The sequence below is a fragment of the Rhineura floridana genome, chromosome 1 (genome assembly GCF_030035675.1).
Source record: "Rhineura floridana isolate rRhiFlo1 chromosome 1, rRhiFlo1.hap2, whole genome shotgun sequence".
Taxonomy (NCBI): Eukaryota; Metazoa; Chordata; class Lepidosauria; order Squamata; family Rhineuridae; genus Rhineura; species Rhineura floridana.
This window is the reverse complement of record NC_084480.1, coordinates 308,240,177-308,261,730: the sequence shown is the minus strand read 5'-3', so window position 1 is coordinate 308,261,730 and position 21,554 is coordinate 308,240,177. Positions and strand designations below refer to the sequence as shown.

Here is a 21,554-nt window from a genome sequence, read left to right as displayed (position 1 = left end):
GGTAACACCAGATCCAAAGCAACTCTGGCTAAATCCTCTGATTTTCCACGAAGTTGCTCATTAGGTCAGTACAGGTTCTAAATGCAGGGATAACTATTAACATATCCAACACTGTAGCTCTGCTGGCACAATAGAACTTCCTCCTCCTCTCCTGTCCCCTCTAGCCCCCTGTGCACCATCAAAATCCACTCTGGAGGGTCAGGGAACCCTTACATCCTATTAGATTCAATGGGTCTACTCCAAGCAGTGGAGGCTAGTCCATTAGGACAAATGGGGCACGGTCCCACCAGCCCTGCCTGCCTGCTTTCTTGCTTACAATCAGTGGGTGACTCTGCCTGTCACTGGCTCTGGTTCTACTACCTACCTTCCATCCCACCAGTCCAAATCGGCATCATCCCCCACTGACTCTAAGTATGACTTAAGTCTGGATCCAGCCCAGCAAAGCTGGCTCCCCATCCCTTGCAATTTGAGCAGTGGTCCAGGGCGACAAATGCATCTTTCAGAGTTTCTCCAAACTGCTGACTGTCAGGCCCCAGTTGGGGAAGTCCTCATTTGGGGAAGTCCTCATCACAGAATGCTCCATCCTTAGACCCAGCCCTGAGACAGGCTCCATCTGAGGGTGAGATATCAGGGTCCTGCGACGAGGCTGAGGAAGGGCCATCTGCACCCAAGGTGAGTTCAGTCTCTGACATTGAGGCTGCATGGGATCTTTGAGGTAATCTAGTCCAACCCTCTAATCAAGACAGGCTGCAACAATAGCATCACTGACTGATGGCTGTTGAGACTGTTTAAATACCTTCAGTGCAGGACAGCCCACCCACTTCCTTCAAAGGCAGTCTGTTTCATTGTCAAACTGCTCTTATTGTTATGAGGTTCCTAATGTTTAGCCAAAATCTGCTTCTCTGCAATTTCCTTCCTTCACTCTAGTCCTGCCCTCTGGAGCAACAGAGGACAAGTCTGTCCCATCTTCTGTGGGACAGGCCTTTAAATATTTGTAAACAACTGTCATGTCTCCCCTTCTCTTCCCTGGGCTAAATATAGCCAACTTTGGCTTCCTCAGCCCAAATAATCAGCAAGCTATTTATTGAGACATGTACAAAGAGCAAGCAGCAAGCACATCTGAACTACAGAAGGTCTTGGGCTGAAGTTTTTCTTAACATAGTTGAGTTTGGAGTCCCAAGTCCAAGAGAGAGGCATCACCTCAAATGCCAGTTGGTGAAGCGGTCCATCTTGAGAAGCACCCGACTACAGGCAAGGCCTCCTTGGGAATAAAGGCCTGGTTGAAGGTGGTTGATAGGAGTCAGGTGAGGTTGGCGGTGTGGTACCAGCAACTCCAGCTCAAAAACCTCAATGCGTGGCTGTAAGAGCTGCTGGAACATCTATGTACTTGCCCTGCTAGGTGATCTCTGGTTGATTCCAAGACTGGGCCTGCCCTACCTTGCCCATGGACTGACCAGATCTTGACCTGCCTCTTGTCTGACCCTTTGCTTTGGACTCTGCTTTGTGCACCCTGACTTTGGACTGGCTCTGACTACTGCTTTGGTTGTTTCCCATGTTGGTGCTGTTGGTGGTAAGCCTCTTGATTTCTCAGGAGCCTAGTGAGAACAGGAAGGTGAGACAAATGTACAGAGATCCAAACTTGGTTTTCTCATGGCTGTAGGCATCTCTCTCCTAGTCGCAGCCCAACACCACTTCCAGGTAACTGAGCAGATTCTTAACTGCTATACTTACGCTGACAGGTTTGGGGATGGGGTGGGTCTCCTAGCCAGAGATGAGTCTCTGTATCGCAGAGCAGCGGTTCCCCTCTGGAAAATACACTGTGGGAGCCTGGAGAGCAAACCACTTGGCATTGCTGAGTCTTTGGAGTTGCAACGGAGACACTGCAGAAAATCCCACCATTGATGACATAAGGGGCCTCAAAAGGCAAGCGGCACTGAGGACCTAGGAAGAACATCGTTATCATCAATTGCACACGAAGTCTCAAAGAGACTTACAAATCCAGCTTCACAATCCACAAAACATATTCATTAAAACACAGACAAATACATAGAGATGGGGGGGGGGAGAACAATAACCAAAATTCCCAAAAGGGCATATCCAAAATTAACTATATACAGGATGGATGCTGCGTCACAAACACAAAAACAGCCCAAAAAGTATACCACAGTGCGATTCCAGATAATGTCAAAAAGCCTAAGTAAACAGGAATGTCTTAGTCTGGTGCTTAAAAGGCAACAATTCTGTGTTTTCCTGGGGAGAGCACTCCATCAATGGGAGACACCACCAGAAAAGCTGGGCTTTGTGTTGCCATCTTCCACATGTGTCTTGCAGAAGGAATGCAAAGAAGGACCTCTGATGACGATTGTGGGGTCTTGGTAGTTTTAGGAGGGGAGAGATGGTCTTTGAGGTATTGCGGCCCTAAGGCTCTACAGATCAAAACCAGCACTTTGAATTGAACTGAGAGACTAATTGGTGGTCAGTGCAGTCAGGCCAGAATTGGTGTGACATGCTCTATTCTAAGATCAAGCCCAGTGGCTGCAGAGTGGCCAGTTAAGCATCACCAAAAACATCAAATAAATAAATAAACAACAGAATGTGCATACACTTATTTATCTGTATAGATGTGAACTTAGAAATATGTACCACAGTTTAAATAGAGTTACAATGCATCTCGCCATAGTAGGGAAGACTGTCAGCAGGTAACCTGTGTGCGTGCTCAATCTGCTGTCCAGGTGCTGCTGTTGATGAGTATACATGTATAAATTAGCATATGCACATTTTAGGCATGCCAGCATACTTATTTTCCCTTCTTATGTAGTGACACTCGTCCTCCCAAAAACATTTTGCACCAAAATGTTTACTATTACTAATCATTAGCATTATCATCATTGGGTGGAATCCAGTGTACTGTGAATTCCCTTGTTCTGTCAATGCAACACAACAGAACTTTTGTCCCCTCTCCTCCCCAAGTACACCCCCTAAATCTGTTTGGGGTTTTTTCCCAACCCTCCCAAGCATATTTGGGAAGGGGACAGGGTGCGCATAGGCAGAGTAGAGGGGGAAGTTCCATTGCACAAGCAGAAATCCTTGTTTCTTCTCTTAATTTTCTCTTCTCCAGGCTAAATGTAGCCAACTTTGGCTTCCTCAGCCCAAACAATCAGCAACAACGGAACAAAGCAGTTGGATACCACCCATTATCATCATCATCATTGCCCGTTGTCATTCCTCCAATGAGATCGGAGCAGTGTATATGCCTCCCCCCTTAGTCTCACAACAACCGTGTGATGTAGGCTAGGCTAGTTGCACAGGCCTGTCAGCATAAAAAAAAAGTGTTCAAGAGACAGCTGAAATAATAAATAAAATAATAATTTTGAAATATCTCCTGTGTAACAAAAATACCTTGCATTTTTTTTAAAACAAGGAGCAGAGGAATCAGATGGCTCAGCTAGAACACTTTTTCCTGTTATACTAGCTTTTTTCTTGCAAGGATACATGGGAGAGCATTCAGAAACATTCCCCTCCCTTTTTTTTCCTGCAATGGTACAGTCTACTCGGCCATCTCAGAATTCTTTCACCCCATTCTGCTGCATTTGAATATCAGGTCTCATTTACTTCCCTCTCTCTGCAAAGCTCAGAATAGCACAGAGAACAGGGATATGGGTGTGGTATGTGTGCTAACATAAGCGGCATTAAAATCACATCCCTGAGCTAGATGCAAGCTGTAAAATGACAAGAGGGAATCTCCCTCGTATGGAATTGCTTAGTTTATTGGAAACTTCATTGGATGCAATGGGCATTCCAAAGTTACTACTCGTTTATCTAAGCTGTCTCTTGTGATAAAGATGAGGGATTTATTGTTCTTTCCCACCGTGGCTGTCTCATCTGCTGACAGGCAATGTTCCTGTCCTCAAGTTATGCCCAGAATTTGCCTGCTTGCTGGCTTTCTCTAAGAGTAAATTGGAAAGAAAAACTAGTCCAAGGAACAATAGGAATCTCACACAGAGGAGAAACCTTGGTCAAAAATGGCAACGGAAGAGTTTTTGGATATTCAGCTTTTTGGTATTGGGATACCCAACCTTCAAATACATTGCAGAAGATCCCATAAACTTATTTCCAAAACCAAACCGATTTAAGTACCATGGTATGCTGTCTGCAGTTAGATTTCATAGGGCTTACAAAGGTTCTATGCTGTGTGTCCAGGACTACAGAATACCTGTTTTGGAAGGGATATTTGAAGTCATCTAGTCCAACCCACTAATCAGGACAGGATATGATGACAGCATCCCTGACTGATGGCTGTTGAGACTCTGTTTAAATACCTCCAGTGAAGGACAGTCCACCCACTTCCTTCAAAGGCAATCTGTTCCACTGTCAAACTGCTCTTATTGTTATGAGGTTCCTAATATTTAACCAAAATCTGCTTCTCTGCAATTTCCTTCCTTCATTCTAGTCCTGCCCTCTGGAGCAACAGAGAACAAGTCTGTCCCATCTTCTGTGGGACAGACCTATAAATATTTGTAAACAATTGTCACATCTCCCCTTAATCTTCTCTTCTCCAGGCTAAATGTAGCCAACTTTGGCTTTGTCAGCCCAAACAATCAGCAATCTATTTACTGAGACATATATAAAATGAGCAACCATTCACAAGGAGCAAAGACACATCTGAACTGCAGAAGGTTTGGGGCTGGGATTTTTCTTAACACAGATGAGCTTGAGGCCCAATGGAAAAGCTTTACTTGGACTGTTACCCAGAGCTTGGAAAAGTTTCTTTTTAAAACTACAACTCCCATCAGCCCCAGCCAGCATGGCCACTGGATTGGGCTGATGGGAGATGTAGTTCAAAAAAAATAACTTTTCCAAGTTCTGCTGTTACCATTTTAGTGGGCAGGAAGGAGTTTGTGCCATGTACATGTGGGGAAAGAGCATAACAGGGAGAAGGCTAGGCTGAACTCTTCTTACCGAGAACGTAGTTTTCTATGTGCAAGGGATTTAGGGGGCAGGAAAAGATTCCAAACATGTCAACCTCCACCTGTAGTCTGAAGCGGTCCAGCCCCCCAAAAGCTTTATCAGTTGGTTCTGCTGTATACATAAATTGGAACCGATAGGCACTAACAGAGAGAAATGGCATTTCCTCATTGGATCCTGAGCAGGATCATGGGATAGTCCTCTATTCCAAAGCAGCTTTCTGTGCCAGGTGACTTTTGCTGCAGTTTATTTATTTATTTAATTTAATTTAATTTATATACCGCCCTAAGCCCGAAGGCTCTCTGGGCAGTGTACATAAAAGATAAAACAAGCACAGTGTATAAGTACAATAAATACAAGAAATCAAGAACCAAAAACAAACAAACAATAAAAGAACCAAACAATGTCCAAAATACAAAATAATAGTGAGATACTGTTAAAATACACTTTAAAATGCCTGGGAGTATAAAAAGGTTTTCACCTGGCGCCGAAAAGATAGCAGCATTGGCGCCAGGCGCACCTCATCAAGGAGACTGTTCCATAGTTCGGGGGCCACCACTGAAAAGGCCCTAGTTCTAGTCACCACCCTCCGAGCTTCTCAATGGGATGGCACTCGGAGGAGGGCCTTAGATGTTGAGCGTAGTGTACGGGTAGGTTCATATTGGGAGAGGCGTTCCACCAGGTATTGCGGTCCCATGCCGTGTAGGGCTTTATAGGTCAAAACCAGCACTTTGAATCTAGCCCGGAAACAAATAGGAAGCCCGTGCAGACGGGCCAGAACAGGTGTTATATGAGCGGACCTTCTGGTCCACGTCAGCAATCTGGCCGCTGCATTCTGGACTAGCTGTAGTTTCCGAACAGTCTTCAAGGGCAGCCCAACGTAGAGCGCATTGCAGTAGTCCAATCTAGAAGTTACCAGAGCATGAACAACTGAGGCGAGGTCGTCACTGTCCAGATAGGGATGTAGCTGGGCTACCAATCGAAGATGGTAAAAAGCATTCCGTGCCACCGAGGCCACCTGGGCCTCAAGAGACAAGGAAGGATCGAAAAGAACTCCCAAGTTCTTCTGACACAAATTCATCCAGCTGTTTCTAGGAGCTGATCTGGTACTAAAAGATAATCAGGCATTCATCCCATGTGTTGCCTTCCAAGAGCTATAGGTTTATGCCATTTTACCCTCACAGCAACTTGGTGAGGTAGTTCTACCAGAGAAATAGTGTGATTTCTCCAAGGCTACCCAGACAACTTAGTTGCAGAGCTAGAGGACAGTATTCAGCTAATTGTTCTAGAGCAAGGATTAGCTCTAGCACAATGGGACTTCCCCCCTCTCCTCCTCTAGCGCCACCCCAACATCTGTTCCAGAGGGTTGGGGAAACCCTCAGAGCAGATTCAGGGGGTACATGGGGGAGGAGAGGGGGAGAATGTTCTGTTGCATCAGAACCAACAACTCAAGGCTTGTCCACATGGGAGCATAACTTTGTGTTAATGACACTGTTTTTACCTCCGTTTTCTGTTTGCACTGTCCACAGTAAGGGTTCAATGCCAGCTGCAAACATGGTGTTTTCTAGCCACACTTGAAGGAAAGCATCAATCATGCAGTTTCCTAAAGACCACACTCTCTAATTTAACATTTGCACTCCCTCTGGTTACCTGGTAACTGAGCATGCTCAGTTTGTTCTACCAATAAGATTCATTTTTAAAAAAAACAACAACCCGGAAGTGCAATTATTTGTATTTTCACTGATAAATACAGGTGAAATACAAATCTTTGTTTGAGCAGTGTTATGCTTTTGTGCACATGTTAGGGGGGAAAGAAAAATAAGGCACCATTTGCAGCAACATAAAAAAGGCTAGCAGAATGGGGGGAGCAGCCAGAAGTTGCTTTTCAGGCCACAGGAAATGAAATGAAAGAAGGGAGGAAGAGGGAGTGGGCGTGGAGAGGGGAATGGTTGGCACACCCACCTAAAAACATCGGAGCAAAGCGTCTACAAGCCGTAGAGATACGGAGTGAAGATGTTTTTTCTTCCCTTTTCATATTATTGGTGAATTGGGTTAGTATGGACTTACAGGGGGGAAACTGTGATAGCTTCTGTTTGCCAGTAACATCATGTGAACCATGCAAATTAGAAGGGCTATGTGAGTAGCACCAGAGACGCTGTGTAAACCCCTGTGTAAATGAGCCCTTACTGCTACACCAAATATAACCCAGAGTTTTGAACATAGGTCTCCCTTTTCCATGTCCAACATCCCATTAGCCTTTCTGCCACAAAACAGCACAAAGAAACCTCACATTGTCACAATGATCTCCAAAATCCTGGGAAAGTAACAACTCTTAGGTTGTGTGTATGTATATATATATTCAGAGTTGCCACATGAATCCATGCAATGCAAGCTGGCACCTGACAGTTTGCCAGAAACTGTTCTAAAGAAAGAAAGCACAAAGCCATCCAGACTTCAACATGTGACTCACGTTGACATGCAGGCTTCTCGCCACTGACTCGTGTCCCTGGAGCCTCCTCTCCATTCTCAAAGGCGCACCAACAGCTTTCCTGCTCCTCACTACATTGCACAGGTGAGAAGCCTCCAATGTTGGTTTCACACTGAGGGATGTAGCCCTGACCAATTTCCCGTAAGAGAGCTTTGGACTTCAGCACACTGCAGTAACTGGGGCCTTCAAGAGAAAGGGAGGGGGAGAGAGGGGGGAGATTGTGAAGGAGAATCGCTGCAAATGCTTGCAGTTGCACAGCCCCAAACGATCAACTGTTTAGAAGTGGGGAGAAACTTGGTTTCATTCACATTTTAATGGGAACCTGCCTAATTCATACTTGCCAAAACAAGACTTGAACTGAAAACACGCCTCTCCACAATTCACACTTCCCTGAATTTTGCAATGCAGTTTTCCAGCCAAAAGAAAATGGGTGCAAAAGTGCATATAGTAGAACGTGTGGGATAAAAATGCATGCTGTAGTGGAAACAGCATGCAAAAATACATTCTGCTATGCAAAACCGCTTACAAAAATGTGCATATTAGGAGACATGCACACTAAAATGCTGGATAGTTTTCATGAGGCCTTTTTAAAAAAAATTCCAAATTGATGCAGAAGTGTTGTGAGTTGAACCTGAAGATTGGGAAAATGAGAATGAGAGAAACCGAAATCGACAGATTCGGCCATCCCTAGAATGGATTATTTAGAAAGGAAACAGAAGGCACTTACAATTCGCGAAGCCATTTGAATCGGTGTCACTCTGTTGAAATGCTTCTCCTGATGTAGGATCTACGCACCAGGTCCTAGTGTCTGACTTCTGTAGCACAGTATAGCCACCATTCTAGAAGAAACAAGTTACATTATCATTGCAGAAGGGGAGGCTTTGTATAAGTTTGCTTTTTATCTAAGGACCAGTATGCAAAAAACCTAGGGATCAGGCAGATGCACATGGCCATTTTGATGTGTTGAAGCCATCAAAAGTTGTTTTTTTGCAGGCAATTTTGGGGTATTTTGGAGCCAAATCCTGTGCCCTGGTGCCAAGAAAGAAGGTTTGGGGTAAGAAGATAGTGGTGTCAGCACACATGTTTGCTGAGGCTACCAAGAAGTAGATGCTAGTGAAGATTTTTGGAGGGACAAGATCTGCCAAGAGAAAGTTTCTCATTTAATCTGGAAGAAGGAACAATGTCATGCTTAGAGTAGACCCATTGAAATCAGTGGACATGACTAACTTAAGACTTCTGTTGGCTGATATCCAGCTAAATAGATGTGGTAGGGCAAGGACTTTTGGCTGAGCAAAGGAATTTCGACTTCCTCTCCTCTCTCTGGGTGCCCCCCCCAGCCTCCTAAATCTGTTTCCCCCCCAACTGTCTGGAGCAGATTTGGAGAGGACACATGGGGACACAAGAGGGAGGGGAAATTCCACTGCACAAGCAGAAATTCTTGCACTAGCAGACCTATTTCGTTGGATTCCGCCCATCGATTTCAATGGGTTTTAGGGATGTAAGAAGACCTCATTTTCAATTCTACCCTGCATTCATTTCATGCAGGACTGTTTCTGTTCCACTGCAGTTCATCCTCCACCAAAAACTACATTATTCGTCTCACTGTCCGCTGTGGCAAAACTATGTAACTTACATAATTTGTGTAATTAATTACATGAATTACATAAGTGATGCTGGTGTTACATTATTGTTGCCTTTCATTTCAATGTAAAGGAAACAATGCATGGGCGTGGGGGACATAATCAATTAAGAATCGATGCGGTCTGAAAGCAACAACAATAGCAAGTACAGTCCAGCAGTTTACTGGACTGATTTCCATTCTGGAAATAGGACAAATAAGCAAACATCTACAATTTCCACTCCCATTTCTGTTTTCGTCAGAGTTCTCTGACATCCCTAGTGCATTTCCGTTGAGTTTGGCTTAATTGGATAAAATCCTTTGTGTGTCAAACACATGCTACATCAACCTCAGTCAGACAAGGGCTCACTCATGTAATTACAACAGGAGAGAGATGATGGCTTTCTCACAGAATTGAGGGTGGTGTGATGGAGTTTCTTTAAGAAGTTTTGCTGGAAGGTAAAGATTTTCTTGTTCTTAAAGGCACTTCCAATGTATCAAAATTAAATTTTGATTCTGGTTTTAAAGACACCATTCTTGCTGCCTATCTTATTCTGATTGACTGATGTTACGTAGAATTTTTAAATATCCAAGTATTTTAATTGTCTGGTCTATTTATAAGCCATCTTGAGTTTTTTAGGAAAGGTAACCAAGAAGTTGAAGAAAGGATGTTCAGTGTTGCCTGGCCTTTGCATCCTTATCCCACTGCCATCTTGGTCCACAGATGTTCATTTTGTTTTGACAACATCTTCAGCTCTCTGAAAAGATATTGCTAGTCTCCAGTTGCATTTTTCCCCTGTCAGGGGTTTATTCATAGAATCATAGAATCATAGAGTTGGAAGGGGCCTTGTAGGCCATTGAGTCCAAAACCCTTCTCACAGCAGGAAATCCACAGCTAGAGCATCTCCCGCAGATAGCTATCCAGCCTCTGCTTGAAGACATCCAGCAAAGGGGATCCCACCACCTCCCTAGGCAGTCGGTTCCATTGCCGAACTGCCCTTGCTGTCAAGAAGTTCCTTCTAATGTCCAATCTGAATCTACGCTCCTGCAACGTAAAACCATTAGACCTAGTCCTACCCTCTGGGGCAGCAGAGAACAAATCTGTACCCTCCTCTATGTGACAGCCCTTCATTTATTTATTTATTTATTAAATTTTTATACCACCCCATAGCCGAAGCTCTCTGGGCGGTTCACAACATCAAAGGTACTTAAAGGTACTTAAAGAGTGCAATCATGTCACCCCTCAGCCTTCTTTTCACCAGACTGAACATGCCAAGTTCCTTCAACCTTTCCTCATAAGACTTGTTCTCCATACCAGCTATCATCCTCATCGCCCTCTTCTGAACCCGCTCCAACTTGTCTATATCTTTCTTAAAACGAGGTGCTCAAAACTGAACGCAGTATTCCAGATGAGGCCTGACTAATGCAGAATATAGTGGGACTATTACTTCCCTCGACCTGGAAACTATAGCTCTGTTTATGCAGCCCAAAACCGCATTTGCCTTTTTTGCCGCAGCATCACACTGCTGGGTCATGTTCAACTTGCGATCCACTACAATTCCAAGGTCCTTCTCACACGCACTACTGCTAAGCCGGGTATTTCCCATCCTGTACCTGTGCATTTTGTTTTTGTGGCCTAAATGCAGAATCTTGCATTTGTCTTTATTGAATTTCATTTTATTAATTTCAGCCCAATTTTCTAGTCTATCCAGGTCCCTTTGGATTTTATTCCTGTCTTCCATTGTGTTAGCTATCCCTCCCAGTTTCGTATCATCCGCAAACTTCATAAGGCTTCCCTCCACCCCATCATCTAAGTCATTGATAAACAGCTATTCCAACACCTATTCTCATGGCAAGATTCCCTTGGACATGTGTCTTTCAACAAGCCTTTTAAACCTTATCCCAGTCTGCATCTGTGTTGTAATTGGTTTTAGTCCTTTTAAAAAGATATTTTAAAGATGTATTTTTAAATATGTTTTGTTTTTAAGGTGTTTTTAGTGTTTTTGTTTGCCATCCCGGACTCCTTCTGGGAAGAAGAGTGAGATATAAATTGTTATTATTATCATTGTTGTTACTACTACTGATGATGATGATGATGATAATGTGTTGTGGGAATGATGAAGTAAATAAAGGAACAGAAATCCATCATCTTTGAGATTGGCATGTAGGACAGATCTTCTAGTCTGCTCTAAGGAGAACTCAGTTGGATGCATTCCGTAGGGCTGATTGAATCCAATTAAGTTGTTGTGCAAGCAGAATGACTTCTGGTAACACAACCAAACTTCCCCTATCTCTCCCCCCTCTCCCCCAAATGTGCTGGAGGGAGAGAGGAAGTTCTATTGCAAGAGAGGAAGTCATTCAGTCATTTATTTATTATTTAACTCGTATCCCGCCCTTCCTCCCAGCAGGAGCCTAGGGCGGCAAACAAAGCGCTAAAAACACTTCAAAACATCATAAAACAGATCTTAAAATACATTAAAACAAAACAGCATTAAAAACATTTTTAAAAAAACAACTTTAAAAAAGGGTTAAAAACATTATTAAAAAACATGTTAAGCAATTCTAACATAGATGCAGACTGGGATGGGTCTCAACCTAAAAGTCTTGTTGAAAAAAGGCGCCGAAAAGATAGCAGAGATGGCACCTGCCTAATATTCAAGGGGAGGGAATTCCACAGGGTAGGTGCCACCACACTAAAGGTCCGTTCATCTGAGCAATTACACCATTTGAGAGAGAGAGAGGTGAGTGTGTAAAAAGTTGGAGATCATACTTCTGAACTCAAATTGGAGGTATCTGGATGTCAAAATAGGTTTCTGAAACTGGAAAGTGTATTTGGAGAGGGCACAAATTCAATGAAGCATTGTGGGGGTTGTTGCCTTTCTTTTTTGTCTAATTTTGTGTCCCATTGCCTGTGCAGAGCTGAAGGTGCTCCTCATGATAGCTAGCAGCCTCCTGCCTTGATTCTCCTTGCTATGTCAGGATGTAGTATCACATCATGAGGAGCTCTCCAGTAACAACCGCCACCATCTCAGGCAGAAGAAAGCAAACATGCAAGCAAGCTGAACAGCGTCCAAAATGGTTCATTGAATTTATGTCCTCCTGAAATATGGATGAATCATTCCTGACTTCACTATTTGCTAATGAACTGCCGGGGACATTTTGCTACATCCCACAAATCACTGGGACTGGAATTTTGAACGGCAAAATACCAATTTTTGACCCTGACACCCCCCCCCAAAAATAAAAAATGTGAACGTTCTGAAATTCATTTTGGAAATGTGCAAAGTTTGGGTTCCAATGTAATAATCCAAACATGTTTCAACACTACAGAACTTGCCTCTAGACAAGAGGGAGTAAACAGGTCTCCTGAAGTAACATTAGCCTTCAGTCCAGGCAGTCTCCAGCTGGAAAGCCAGGCATTCGCTTGGGAGAGTTGACAGGGTGTCTGACCTGCATTAAAGTAATAGTCTTCCTCAGTAATGCAAGTTCTCGTCGGCCTATAATCTTGCATACCCAGTCATTTGTCTTCCCTCCCCACCCCCCTTGCTGATGAGGTGACAGTTGCGATTATTAAAACTAGGGGTTCCATCCAGCCAAATGTATTATCACAGCAAGTCATGGCAAACTCAAACACACGGGGCCAAGAGGCAATGGAGCTAATCCAAATCCAGACTAGCTTCAGTGACTTCAAATTAGTTAGCAGAGGAGGGAAAGATGCTCCATAAAATCTCCACTGAAACTTGGCTTCAAGAGCAAAGGGGAAGTTACAAAACATGTATCACAGAGCTGCTCAAGAGACAAAATGCTCATCAGTGGAATCTCTAGGAAATATTCAGCTCAGACCACAAGCCCATTTAGTTTAGCATTGTATACTCTGAGGCCTCATCTGCACTATACAATTAAAGCAGTATTAGACCACTTTAAACAGTTATTCCTTTACCCCAAAGCATCCTGGGAACGGCAGCTTGCTAAAGGTGCTGAGGGTTGTTAGGAGATCCCTATTCCCCTCCCAGGGCTACAATTATTGCTAAACCACTTTGGGAATTTACTTATTATTATTATTATTATTATTATTATTATTATTATTATTATTATTATTATTATTAACCTGCCCTATATTATAGGTCACTATAATATAAAATACATTATTAAAAACAGTTTAAAATGTATTACATTCACAACTAGAGAGCGTACTAAAAATACACATCTCAAGTGTCAAAAAACAGGGTGAAGAGGTGCATCTTTAGCACACGACAAAAGCTGTACAGAGAAGATGCCAGGTGCACCTCTGTGGGAAAAGAATTCTGCAACTTAGGGGCTGCCACAGAGATGGCCTCTCCCACCCCCACCACCAAGCTTCTGAGAGTGGTGGAACTACCAAGATGACCTCTTCTGCTGATCTCAGCACCTGAGGAGGTCTGTAGGGAAGGAAGGCAGTCTTTCAGATATCTGGGACCTAAGTCATTTAGGGCTTTAAACAGAAGCTTGAGCATCTTGAACTGGGACCGGAAATGAAATGGCAACCAATGCTGTTTTAAAATGAGATCTAAATGGAACCCTAGCCAATAATCTGGTGGCTGCATTTTTGACCAGTTGAAGTTTCCAAGTCATCTTCAAGGGCAGTCCCATGTGTAGTGCATTGCAATAATCCAGTCTGGAAGTTTCCAGAGCATGGAGTATTGTGGCCAAGTCATCTGTGTCCAAGAGGAGCAGAAGCTGGCAAACCAGCCAGAGCTGGAAAATGGCTCTCCTAGCCACTGAGGCCACCTGAGCCTCCAGTGACAAGGTTGAATCCAGGAGCATCCCCAGGTTACGGACCTGCTCCTTCCAGAGGAGTGTTGTCCCATCCAGGACAGACCATCTCTCCACCTCCCAGACTCAAGAACTCTGGACATAGAACAACTCTGTCTTTGCAAGATTCACCTTCCATTTATTGACCCACATCCAGCCCATCACCGTCTCTAAGCATCAGGTAAACTGTAGCTCTGTGAGGGGAATAGGAGGTCGCCTAACAACTCACAGCACCCTTAACAAATGACAGCTCCCAGGATTCTTTGGGAGAAGGGCAAGACTGTTTAAAGTGGTATGGTACTGCTCTAGAAGTAAAGCGCAGATGGGACCTGATTGGCCATATCCCTCCAGGGTTTCAGGCAGGGGTCTTTCACAGCCTTACCAGCAGATGCTGAGGACTGAAGCTGGGACCTGTTTATGCAAAACATGTGCTTGACCATTGAGCCATAAATCCATCCCTACGGTTTTACAGACTTCATGCCATTCTCTATACCTACTTTGCCCTGCCGACAAGGACAAAGTTTTAAGAGAGGAATGCAACTTACACCGGGGCAGCTGTGTTGAGCGTGTCACCAGAGAATCCAAAACATAACGTCCTCTTTCATCCACACACCAGCAGTGACCTAGGACATGACAAAAGGTAGATTTGATACCTGTGATTGTCAGAGTCACAAGGGACACCTCATTGCTGCAGGTGGAATCGGATAACAAATTTAAGTCAACCAAATAATTTGCATTGAACTTGCCCTTGAACCCAGCATTGTCTCCATTGGCTGCTGTACCCACAAGCATGCTTGCCTATCCTGTGTAATTATAGATAAACTGGTATTATAAAGGCACCCTGTGTCCCTCCTCAAAGGAAGGAGACCCTGCGAAGGATACATTGCTTTCCCAACATTTGCAAGATGCGGTCAAAGAAATACAGTATTGGTTTTGCACTCTGCATTTCCCCATGCACTAGGAAGTTCCAGGGGCGACTTTCTACAGGGCCCATTCCCTTCTGGTGAAAAATTATTGGTGCCCTTGTAATATCTATCTATCTGTTGAGCAGCCCAGCAGCCCCGGTCTTCAAAGCAAGGGTGGGGAACCGTTTTCAGCTTGAAAGCACCATCTTCTCATGGACAACCTTTTGGGAGCCACATGCTGGTGGTGGGCGAGGTCAGAGGCAAAGGTGGATGGTGAAATGGTTGCAACTCTTTGTACAGCAGGTGACATTCTAGCCATAGCACAGGTGGGGAAATGAAGGCCAAATGTGACCCTCCAGGCTTCTTTGCCCAGCCTTTGGGACTCTCCCCAGACTATGTCCACCCAGGATCACACCCATCCTGCCTCACACCCTCTTCAAACTGTTCTTGACAATGCCTCTTGCTTGCCTAGAAAAATAATGGAAATGTATGTGGGGGTTGGAGATATAGAAACAGCTGTGTTTTTTATTGCACGGCTAGGATTTAGCCTATTGTACTAAGACGCATCCATTTCTCGGTCTGCTTCTGTCTCTGTCTACCACTGGTATGTGGCCCTTGGAACATTGTCCACAAAGGAATGTGGTCCTCAGGTATCTACTCTCTCTCCCATCCAGGCAAGCGAGAGACATCATCACAGGCCAAGGATGCATGACAGCCGAGATGAAAGCACCCTAGGAGCCAAGTGTGGCCTGTGGCCTGGAGAAGAGACCTAAGTGCTGGACAGAGAGGTGTGCCGAGCTGCACTTGATGACTAGGGCTGAGGTTCCCCACCTCTGCTTTGAAGCATCAGACTCCTTGTTAGACAGATAAAAAAGGCCGCCATCACCACCCCAAAACCCCATCAGCCATCTTTCACTGGCTGCTTGGCAAGTATCATACTGTTCTATGCCCACTCTGACCTATGCAGATTAGCAGTGTGTGATAATAAGTAGTCACCAGTCATGAAAGGCCACCAGTGCTTATTCAAGCAAGCATTTTCTAGACATAAAGGACCAACTAAAGAAAAGGGGATCACAAGCAATAACCATGGCCTTGCGATTCTCAACGAGTCTAAGTACTGCCACATATTTTGCTTCCCATCTCTCACCTGAGCTGTCATAACATTGGACAGGTAACCAGTTCCCCAGCCCATCACACTGGGGGATGTAAGGTTGAAATCCCAAGCGCACGGCCTCCCCTGCAGAATCATGTGACGATAAGAAACTCCTCCAATAGAAATGCAAGGCTTAAAAAAAAAAGCACACACAGTCTTAGCAAGGATTTTAAGGATGGAGAAATAGACAAGTAATTTGCTTTCATACAGATTCATAAACAGCTGTGGCTAATTAATTATGTATTTGCTACATTTGCAACATGTCTTCCCTCCAAGGAGCTCAAGGCCAACTTACATGATGGTAGAAGATGCTGCTGTTGTTACATTTATATCCCACTTGCTCAAAGGGACGTGTGCGGCTCTCCCCTTCTTCATTTTATCCTCACAGCAAACCCACAAGGTAGATTAGGCTGAGAGACAGTGACTGGCCCAAAGTCACCCAGTGAGCTTCATGGCTGAGCTGAGTGGGGGTTTGAACCCCGGTCTCCCAGGTCAAAGTCCAACACTCTAAACTACTGCCCCACACAAGGCAAAAGTGTATTTTCACTTCCACAACTGTTTTGCCTAGAGAAAAGCACCTTTGGGAGGGGCTGATCTTCAGCAGAGATGTGGCAGAGGGGAAATATGCTTAACTCTTCCCTGCCGATTGCTTTTCCACTGCAGCTCTTCCACTCCTTGCCACCTCTTGATCCTCTACAGCAGCCTTTCCCAACCGGTGGGCCTCCAGATGTTGTTGGACCACAACTCCCATCAGCCTCAGCCAGCATTGCCAACGGTCAGGAAAGACGGGACTTGTGGTCCAACAACATCTGGAGGCACCCTGGTTGGGAAAGGCTGCTCTAAAGCAAGGGTAGCCACTGGGTTAGGATGGCTGGGGCTGATGGGAGCAGTAATCCAGCAGAATCTGGAGAGCACCATGTTGGTGCCCCTTGCCCTGCAGGGTGCCACTACGGATGGGAGAATCTGACCATTCTGTTTCTCACAGCTCCTTGTTTTTCCATTCTTAAATGCAGTTCTCCACATTTCCACATCAGTTTCTGAGTATATTTATTTTTTTAAAGTCCCCATGACCATTCACTAGAATTTTAGTGCAAATTCCTCCTACATTTCTTCCTTTGCAATTTTGACAAATATAGACATTTTTGCAAAGCAATTCCCCCTAATACAATGCATTTTTGTACACACGTTGCTCGGCTGGAGAACTGCATTGCAAAGTTCAGAGCAGTGCAAATGTCAACGGATGTCTGTATTTCAGTTTGTGCGTTGTTTCGGAAAGTGCAAATAAGGTACGCTCATCTCTAAATACAAACCAAGTTGAATTTCTCCCCATCCCTGTTGGGGAGGGAAAGCCTAACCCCTGTGGAAACATCTCCACAGCTCTATCCCCTCAGGAATTGCCTGGACAATGAGGGGACATAGCTGCCTCTTACCAAATGAATCCATTGGCCCAATCGAACTCAGGATGGTCCATACCAAGGCTCTCAATAAACACGCTTACCAGACTCAGCCTGACGAACGCATTACTGACTACTTGTATTCTTTTGAACAAGACCAACGTTATCATCATTTTGAAGAAAACTGAAACAAGCATCCCTTGATGAAGGCTAGATTTGATTAGCCAAAACGCGTTGGGCTTTTTACATATTTTAATTGCACAAACGGAATAAAATTGTGACTTTTTATCTTTTCGTTTTGTCATTCTGGGCACCTCCCTCCAACCGCTTATTATATTGAATGACGTCCACCTTTTCCCACTCCCATACCAAGGCTAGCCAGGGTGGTGACCTCCAGATCTTTTGGAATACAACTCCCATCATCCCTGGCCATAGGCCAAACTGGCTGGGGCAAATGAGAGTACCAGTCCTCTGGAAAGTGCCATGTCGACTATCCTAGTCTACACTGACCAGCAATAGCTCTCCAGGGTTTGAGACATGAGTCTTTCCCAGCCTTACTTGAAGATACCATAGAATGAACCTGAGATCTACTCTATTATGTTCTCAGTGCTTTTGTTTGCTGCCCTTCTGAGAGGAAGGGTGGGATATTAAATCAATCAATCAATCAATAAAGAGAACCCCAGCAAATGGGAAAACAGAACCAGCTCTTCCAAGATCCTAAAAGTACCTGACAAGTATGAAACACCTACAAGAGTCCATTTGACCATCAAGGCTGGGGGCTTCCCCCCTGCTTAAAAAAACCTGTTTCACTATTTCCCATTACAAACATACTTGATTGTGCAGCCAGCTGGATGGCATAATCGCTTTCCATCAACAACCTTTCTGAAATGGTGATGCTCTCTGACTGAGAAGCGTTATACAGGAGCTCATCGTCTGTCAAGGTGACTGTTTTTGCCATTAGAAAACTCTCCCCAAATGGAAAGTGGGAGCTGTTGGAATTCTTAATGAGTTGCTCCACTTCATTAATGAACTGCAAGGCATCTCGCTTGGAGGCTTCACACTCTCCGGGACCTGCAGGAAGAGGAAAGTATTGTTCCATGAACTTGTGATTTGGCAATGCTGAGCCCTCTCCCGCAAGACATGATGCTTATTTCTTCTACATTTCCTTCTGTTTACATTATGCTAAGGGTTGTAGCCAACTAAGGTCTACTCAGAGTAAGCCCACTGAAATGTTATGTCCATTCCTTTCAATGGGTCTACTCAAAGTAGAACTAACACTGGATACAACCCTAACGCTACAAATCTATGGATGTCTCTACAGTGTGGCCACCCTTGGAAATATTGTATACACTCCTAATCACCATATCTCTAAAACGATATTGTAGAGCTGGAGAAGGTTCACAAAAGGGCAACCAAAATTATTAAGGGGATGGAGCGACTCCTCTATGAGGAAAGGCTGCAGCATTTGGTTTTGTTGTTGTTATATGCCTTCAAGTCGATTACGACTTATGGCGACCCTATGAATCAGTGACTTCCAAAAGCATCTGTCATGAACCACCCTGTTCAGATCTTGTAAGTTCAGGTCTGTGGCTTCCTTTATGGAATCAATCCATCTGTTGTTTGGCCTTCCTCTTTTTCTACTCCCTTCTGCTTTTCCCAGCTTTATTGTCTTTGCTAGTGAATCATGTCTTCGCATTATGTGTCCAAAGTATGATAACCTCAGTTTCATCATTTTAGCTTCTAGTGACAGCTCTGGTTTAATTTGTTCTAACACCCAATTATTTGTCTTATGGTAGGGCCGTCCCTGCTTCGGGATCTCAGGTAGAAGAAGGCTACCTGATCCTTTTTAAATGGAGATGCCGGAGACTGAACCTGGGACTTCTGCATGCTCCACCCCTAAACTATGGTTTTGTTTTGTTTAATAAGGAAGGGCAAGTCTGTGTTCCTAGCCCTTATGGATATGAAGATAGGCTTGAAAGCATGTGAGCAAGTTCTAATGGTCATGGACTTTGGTTTTTCTTCTGCCCTGTTCACCACTCTTCTCCCTGTCTAGGTGTCTGGGCCCTCTTTGATCAGCTGAGGTCTTCCTCCAAGTCCATTAAAATAGGTGCCCAAATTCATAAAATCATCTGGTGATTCTCTCTGTCTCTCTCTCTCTCTCACACACACACACGAAAAATGTCACTACAGCAAAAATGCTATTTATCATACCACAGATGCTTTACCAGGCCCAGATTTTGTAGGGAGCCCATAAGCCAGTCTTTGCCTACCTGGTGCCCCCTGGATGTTCAGAACTACAACTACCTTCAGCTCCAGCCTAAATGGCTGCACTGGCTGGGGGTGATGGGTGTTGTAGTCCAAAGCATCCAGAGGGCACTGGCTGGTGGAGGCTGGCATAAGAAAGTATAGCACAATTTAACTTGAATTACTTACAGTCTGGAATCTCATTCACTTCAGCTTTCTTTCCATGCATTTGCCCCTTTTCATCAGCACACCAGCAATTGCGAAGGTCAAAGTGGCCTAGCGGTGTACTGAAATCGCTATAAGATCCTGGGTAATGGGTGAGGTGTCCATGAAGAAGCTGCCAGAATGTGAACGGCTCCAGCAACATGTTCTGCGATGAAGCAACTGTGGTCTTCCCCGCCAGCACCTCTTGAGGAACTGCTTCCAAGGAATGAAATTTGGAGAACTCTGGGAAGATATTCTGGTGGCCAGCTTCATAGAGGATTTTGACAAAGTCTTCAAAGCTCCTCTGAGATCTCTCTTTATAGTCAAGTAGGATGTCCATCAAATCAACGAAAGGAAGAGCTCTGCCATTATTATTCTGGGCGATCCACCTTTGATACCATTCGAAAGCTTGTTCAGGGGGGCCATTGCATTGGACCTGCTTCCACTCACCAGATACACTGCATTGTGGGATGTAGACACTGGACAGCGTAGGCAGGGAGGAAGGTTCCTGCAGTAGCTGCTGCACAGTTCTTAGAAAAGTCTGACCCCCTGCTAGCTGGCAATCACTTGGACCTAAGGAAGACGACAGTCACATGGTTTGCTAAGCACGCATTACGGGAAAGACTTTTCAGACTGGGGTGCAACATTCAGTTGAGTAATCGGTGAGTGCCATCCATGAAAAATCTTTTGAATTAAAATATAGACCTGCTTAATTGGACAGCAGACCTCAGACCAACTGTGCTTTCAGTGCAGTGGGGCCAGGCTTGTGGAACTCCCTCCCAGCTGAGACAACAAGCTCTCTAGGGTACTGAGCGCTGTGGGGAGACCTCTACTCCCCTCACAGAGCTACAGTTTTCAGAGTTCCCTGGGAAGAGAGATTGATTGTTACACAACTCTGGGAATAGCACATCCCATGAGGGGAATAGGGGGTCTCCTAACGACTCTCTGCACCCTTAACAAACTGCAGTTCCCAGGATCCTTTGGGGAAAACCATGACTGTTTAAAGTGGCATGATACTGCTTTAAATGTATAATGCTGAAGGGGGCCCTACTTGAATATTTGTGAATATTTGTACAAAACCCCATAAGCCTCCAGTGTTCTCTGTTCCAATCCTGAGTAGCACTGCCCCTGAAACAAGGAAGTGGGAAGCTTATAACATGTATTTTAGAGAAAGAATGGCTTCCACAAATTCCTTTGGCAGCTATCATCAGGATGCTCCACCTCTGTCTTTCTGGGCCCAGGTTGTGTGTTCAGCATTACACCAAAAATAAACAACACTGAAAAATGGACTGCCTTTTATCTTGCCTTATATCTCTAAGCAGCACTTCTAAGACCAGAATAAATAGAAGGGGAGATAATGGACATCCCTGTCTTGTACCCTTTTGTATTTCACATGAATCCGTTAAATCTCCATTAACAATTATCTGAGCCTTCCGAGATGTATAAATCGATCTAATCCATTTTATAAAATTGTCTCCAAAATCCATTTGCTCCAAAACCTGAAACATAAATTTCCAATTCAAATTATCAAATGCTTTCTCAGCATCTAAGAAAATCAAAGCTGCTTGTTTATCATTTCGTTGTTCTAAATATTCCAACACATTCAAGACATTCCTGACGTTGTCACGTAATTGTCTTTTCGGGATTAAAGATAAAAAAAGAAGAATATAAACTGAGAGCATTTGCTGATGATTTGATAATTGTATTAGAAAACCCTTTGGAAGGAATTAATGTGTTGATGGACAAATTAAAAGAATTTGGACCGTTAGCAGGATTTAAGATCAACAATAAA

General features: G+C 44.3%; 1 protein-coding gene across 1 annotated transcript in view; it reads right to left on the bottom strand.

Moving 5' to 3' along the window:
- Positions 1-21,554, bottom strand: part of TG (thyroglobulin) — a 227,502-nt gene that overhangs the window by 181,288 nt on the left and 24,660 nt on the right. Inside the window, exons 10-17 of the mRNA XM_061611878.1 lie at positions 19,748-20,335; positions 18,146-18,385; positions 15,915-16,052; positions 14,408-14,485; positions 12,409-12,521; positions 8,181-8,292; positions 7,436-7,636; positions 1,732-1,941 (exon numbers count right to left, since the gene is read on the bottom strand). Of these exons, the coding sequence (XP_061467862.1) occupies positions 1,732-1,941; positions 7,436-7,636; positions 8,181-8,292; positions 12,409-12,521; positions 14,408-14,485; positions 15,915-16,052; positions 18,146-18,385; positions 19,748-20,335 (1,680 nt within the window). The remainder of the gene's footprint in view (positions 1-1,731; positions 1,942-7,435; positions 7,637-8,180; positions 8,293-12,408; positions 12,522-14,407; positions 14,486-15,914; positions 16,053-18,145; positions 18,386-19,747; positions 20,336-21,554) is intronic.